Below are 6,000 nucleotides of genomic sequence, written 5' to 3'. Positions count from 1 at the left end.
GTAATGCATGTGTTAGTAATATTACCATATATTTATTTTCTATTAATTTCAATCAAATACTTTGGATCAATAAGTTGCTCTAATTCAAGCAATGTTGTCATTTTATTGTAGTTTTTTTGTTATATTGATGCTTTTATTGTGAAAATAACTACAATTAGATCTGCAAACAGATTGGAGGGGAAAGGGATATTACTTTTCCATGGAACTTGGTCTGATATGCTGCAGCCATGGTCTTCACATTTTGTTTAAATACTTGTTGAAATGACAAATGTCATCAATATTATTGTTGCAGTTTTCTTCAATATACTTGTATGATTTGATTGCTTTTGCCACCATATGAAACATGACTTATGGAGTATCGTATGCTTGTACAATAAAATGTGACGGTCTTTAGTTTCAATTTTTAGTATATCTCATTGCCTATATTCTTTCCAGTAGTTTATTACTGCTAAAGCTTTTACAGATCCTCTTTATGACAAGGCAAACTATAAGAACCCATGCAAGCGTAGATTTGGTTCCACATCAACTCTATATTGAATAGGCTTTGATAACTAACACTGGAGCAGTAAATCCAAATACCTACTAAGTAGTTTGTCTGAGTTCAGGCCCTAAGTTGTTACAATGGTATTAGAATGGATTAGAAGATATTGCAATACAAGATTTGATTTAGAATTGACTATGAGCCAATCATGATATTTATGATGAATTTAATTGGATTTGGATTCTTAGATTGGCGAGCATGTAAGAGAGAAGTAGCAGCATGTATTTAGCCCAGCACCAACAATACGCTAAGTAGATCATGGACATTTTCATAGAAAAGCATGAAGTAAGATAATAGGAGTAGCTAAAATATGCCATTAGAGTTTATTGATATCTTGACCGTTAGCGGATCATAAAACGAAAAGTTTAAATTGTTATCTTTCTTTATGCAATCATGATAAATAAATTTCATAGCCAACCCATCATTGAAAAGTTTTGGTATTAGATTTAAGCATGGACTTCCTATCAAGAAGCTTAGTCTGTTGTTTGGGGATTCTTCAGCCTCTCGGGTTATAACAGCCTCGAAACTTCACCCCCAAATGAAGAGAACTAAAACTATACATGCAATAACAATAATAGCAATTGCACGCTAATGTTAAAAAGTTAAAAATATACAAGTAGCCTTCAGTGTCGACATGTCTCTTTAACTATAAATATAATTTTAATCATTAAACAATAAAAAAAAGCCCAAGTAATTCTAATCCCTCGCTTGTCTTCAGTTTGATGCCCCTGTCTCTCCCTCCCTTCTTTATATTAACTATGAGTTGAAGACGGAGAGAAGGAGATACCAAGGGTAGACATAAAAGATCTCAAGCGGAAAGGGCTACACTGGTGGTGAAGAGGTCGAAGAAACTGCAATAGCGGCCGGTAGATGATAAAGAGGCCACTCAAGGGTGAGAAAATAGTACTAAAGACTATTCCAACATACATTGATTTAGTCCCAGCTGTACTATGCTTATCGCTTTTGCTTTGAAAAAAGAAAAGTTTTTGAGGCAACTACATTCCACAATGCATTATATAATGTCTAGCTTCTAATGAAAGTTGCCTATTATGGCAAGCAAAATCGAAGATATAATTCGGGTCTGTCCCAATGGCCATCTCTTTGGTGAGCAGCTAAATGGATTCTAGATAGGGCATCTCTAAGAATTCAGATCGAGATAATTACAGTGCAAGTGGATCTCCCCTTCTGATCCCTAATTAGCATTCATAAAGTATACTAAAATTCTAATAATCCACATATGTTTCGACTTTAGAGTTTAAGCCATGAGTTTCAAGGCAAATAGTTTGAATTGTAAGCCCTATTGCATATTATCTTAATCACCCATTAGCTCCGAGAGTTCATTTGATGCTTCTGTCTTCGTACCAACCATCCATTACTCTTTTCCTTTGTGAATCCGCAGCCATCACATCCACATAAATCTAGCTCTTGAATTATGTGATACAGTCCAATGACCGCATTAGTTGGTGCCTCATGCTGTGTCTCATACTTGAAAGCTACTCCATGGATCATTTGTTATGCATTTCATGCACCCATGCTTAAAGTTATTCCAGACTCAAGGTCTCTCTCTCTCTCCAGTCTCATAATCAAATCACATATAACCAGAATTAGCTTTTGGGGGAAAGCTCATCCATGATTAGGTCGCCAACGTTCATCTCTCCCTCGTCATGATAACAAATGATTTATTGGCCATTATGATGCTTGTCAAATTCATCAAAATTAATTACTGTTCTCACTAGTTCTTATAATTTTTTGTATAGTGTTAGTGAGTCCAGATCGAACCCCAGAAACTGAATGTGATGATCAGATTTAATAAATAAAAAAAATTAAAGCAAATATGAAATCAAAGAAACAATTAAAATAAAATGTAATTAAAAAAAAAAACTTCAATTCAAAATAGATTCGATTCAAGGGAGTTCGTGTTAGGTTGCAGATTAATCATTGCCATATGAATATATTATTCTCTCTTCGAATACTTAGCCAAGAATTTACTCATAAGCTAGATAAATCTTATCTTCCCTACATTCATTAATTCAAGCCCAGTACCCAAATTAAATTCTTATCAATAAATCAATTGGTATTAAGCAATCCTCATGAATTCATTGATAGCATTATATACTAGGACGAAGCTAAGGATGAACAACAATTTAACAAGCATAAATTATTTAATTCATTCTATGTTTCCCCTTAGACAAGCAGTGAAAACTAAAATCATAATCATTTTGCCTAAGTGCTATTTTAACCAAGTTGCATAACAATTACGGGTTAAGAACTTAGTTTAGCATTCAATCACGTAGACAATCAATTAATAGGCCTCTTAATCAATTAATCCACATAATTAATCAATAATAAAATAAAAAATATAGATATTCAAATAGAGAGTAATATTAAAATTATAAACCTGGTCTTACAATCATGCTAACCAAGCTAGAAATCCCTTGAATCAAACAAAAGATTTAACCACTCATAAAAAATGAAAATAACAAGAGTTTTTTTTTTTCCTCCCACCTAGTAGCCAAGAACTCCCAAAAACAACATTTTTGGATAACCTCATTTGGACTTTCTGAAAAGCTTAGGATGTCCACTATAATTTTCTGAAGACCATTTCTTCCAATTCAAATATTAAGCTCACTTAAAAAAAACCTGCAAGAAGCCTAGAAGCTTGAAATCACATAATGCTGAAAATTATGTCTCATACATGAACATAAGCATTAATCATCACAATAAGACATTAAACATGCAAAATAGACTAAATGTAGGGAGAAATAAAATGCAGAATTATGCCTCTATCAAATTCCCCCACCCTTAACTTTTGCATGTCCTCGGGCAAATTAGACCAGACAAGTAACTAAACACAACGAAATACAAACTACAATTCACTAATTCTCCCAATGACACCATACAGATATTATACACTATAATTCTTAAACAATATCAAGAATTTAAACACCATAACACATCATGAATTAAACATACTCAACAAACTTAAGCTAAAAGTAATAAGAAGCTTTCATTCAAAAAGTAATTAACAAGTATGGTAGACACTCACACGTCACTCTTAATTCATTCAAGTGTTTGAAAAGTAGGAAAGATTCACTCAAGATTCAATTCAAGCTAAATCACTACCATAAGCTCACTTGCTCATCCAATCTCTATCACTTGTATCACATGCCACATATAGATCCAATGGTCTTTCATCAGGGTTGTAACGGGGCTTAGGTTCAAGGTAGGAATCAAAGGATAATAAAGTTAAAATCCAAGAAACTAATAGAGCATTAAGACATAAATTGGATAAATTAAGACATTAAAGGCCTAAACATTCAAACATTCTAGTTTCTTTTTCTCATTCCTTCCTCTTGAAAACTATGTCTTGCAACTTTATTTTCTTTATTTTCTTCTCTTTTTTTTGAGTAAATACATAGCAAGAACAACTTACTCTCATTACATTCCATTTTTCAAAATACAAGCATAATAATCAACAATAGCACCCCCATATTTATTCAATACACATTCTTGTCTCAAAACCCATTAAACAGTTCCCAATGCTCTACTAGCCTTAAGCTAGGTAAATCATAAGGGAAAATGGTTCAAGGCTCATAAATAAGGGTTTCAATCAACAAAAGAGTTTAAAAGCTCAAAGTGGTTTCACTAAAGTCAATTGATTCAAGGTTGGCCATTTAAGCTAAGTGGTTCAAAATCCTATATGCCATTATCATTTCTATGTGTGCAAGTGAATTTAGTAACTTTGACTAGCATTTACAAGCAAGTTCTAGAGTAACCTAGCATGAATGAACACACTCACAAAGGAAATATGAGGTTGACATGCATGTTTCAATCTAAATAGGCTCAAATGATCACCCAAAAATATTTTTGGTCTACCAAAACAAGCTAATACTCTTCAAAATCAAGCTCAAGTCAAATTTAGCCTAAGTATGCAAGTTATTCGTTCAATCATGTTATAGCACTCTCATCTCAATTTAATCTAAGTTTATAGCACATGAATCCGTAAATATCATTAGGGAAACATCCTAAAAACACTTAAATACGAATTTTTTTAATTTTTTTCAAATAAATTAAAAACATGCATAATCCTCTCCCCAACACTTACAACTTACATTGTCCTCAATGTAAAGCCCAAATGAAAAAAAAAAAAGAAAAAAAAATAAAAACAAACACAATGCATACGAATATAAAAAGAGAAGGGACAAAAAAAACTGATCATGGCCAGTTGGCCACCCTTGGATTGCCTCCCAAGTAGCGCATTTGTTTAACGTCGTTAGCCCGACATTGTAGTTCTCCTCAATCTGAATAAACTGGATCCTTCAATTGCATTTCATTTATCGTATGCTCCTGAAAATCTTTATAAAACGGCTTGAGTCTATGTCCGTTTATCTTGAACACCTTGTTAGTTTCGAAGCTTTGAACTTCAACTGCACCATAAGGAAACACATTAGTAAATTTAAAGGGTCTAATCCAACGAGAACGTAATTTACCAGGCATCAATTTAAGTCGCGAATTGTGAAGCAAGACTTTCTGTCCAACTACAAATTGCTTCCTAGCAATCATTTTATCATGAAATGCCTTGGTCTTATCCTTGTAAATTCTCGAATTCTCATATGCCTCGAGTCGTATCTCCTCCAATTCTTGCAATTGCAGCTTCCTTTGCATACCGGCTTCATCTATATCCATATTGCAACTCTTCACCACCCAATAAGCCTTGTGTTCCAGCTCGACAGGAAGATGACATGACTTGCCAAAGACCAACCTATAAGGAGACATCCCAATAGGTGTCTTATATGCTATCCTGTAAGCCCATAATGCATCATTAAGTCTAAGGCTCCAGTCTTTTTTGTTCGGCTTCACGATCTCTTCCAAGATGGATTTTACTTCTCTATTGGATATCTCAGCTTGATCGTTTGTTTTGGGGGTGATAAGCTATAAATGTTTTATAAAAAATACCATACTTTTTCAATAAAGCTTCTACTGCCCTATTTCCTACAATAAATTTACGCATAAGAGAGGATAGTTCTTCCACTCTTTGTTCAAGGAAAGCTGTGCTTACCTCATTCACTCTCTTAGGTGTATGATCCATCCTTGTCCCAAATTGTTGAGAATTTATTGCCATGTTGAAAATCAGATTTTTAACAGCCTCCGGTGTTTTGTCCACCAAGGCACCTCCACTAGCTGCATCTATCGTACTTCTATCCATTGGCAGCAAACCTTCATAAAAATATTGAATTAAGAGCTGATCACTAATCTGATGATGTGGGCAGCTCGCGCATAATCTTTTAAATCGCTCTCAATATTCGTACAATGTTTCTCCATTATTATGTCGAATGCCACATATCTCCTTCCTTATGTTGGCAGCTCTGAAAGCAGAAAAATATTTCTCTAAAAACAATCGCTTCATTTCATTCCACAAATCAATGGAGCCCGATGGAAGGTAGTACAACCAGTCCTTA

The 6,000-nt window shown here is 34.0% G+C and overlaps 1 protein-coding gene and 1 non-coding gene across 2 annotated transcripts; one reads left to right on the top strand and one right to left on the bottom strand.

Moving 5' to 3' along the window:
• Nucleotides 1–4,837: 4,837 nt before the first annotated feature.
• Nucleotides 4,838–5,747, bottom strand: LOC109506179 (uncharacterized). The gene is made up of 2 exons (XM_019852227.2): nucleotides 5,601–5,747; nucleotides 4,838–5,473 (listed from the first exon to the last, which is right to left on the bottom strand). The coding sequence occupies exons 1-2, from the start codon at nucleotides 5,745–5,747 to the stop codon at nucleotides 4,838–4,840; spliced, it is 783 nt and encodes a 260-aa protein (XP_019707786.2).
• Nucleotides 5,748–5,793: 46 nt separating this feature from the next.
• LOC114914471 (small nucleolar RNA R71) lies at nucleotides 5,794–5,900 on the top strand. The gene has a single exon (XR_003801728.1). It is a non-coding gene; the product is annotated as a small nucleolar RNA R71 (small nucleolar RNA).
• The last annotated feature ends 100 nt before the right edge of the window (nucleotides 5,901–6,000 follow it).

Source organism: Elaeis guineensis, chromosome 8, assembly GCF_000442705.2.
Source record: "Elaeis guineensis isolate ETL-2024a chromosome 8, EG11, whole genome shotgun sequence".
Classification (NCBI taxonomy): domain Eukaryota; kingdom Viridiplantae; phylum Streptophyta; class Magnoliopsida; order Arecales; family Arecaceae; genus Elaeis; species Elaeis guineensis.
The sequence above is the reverse complement of the archived record's forward strand: the minus strand, read 5'-3'. Positions and strand labels throughout refer to the sequence as shown.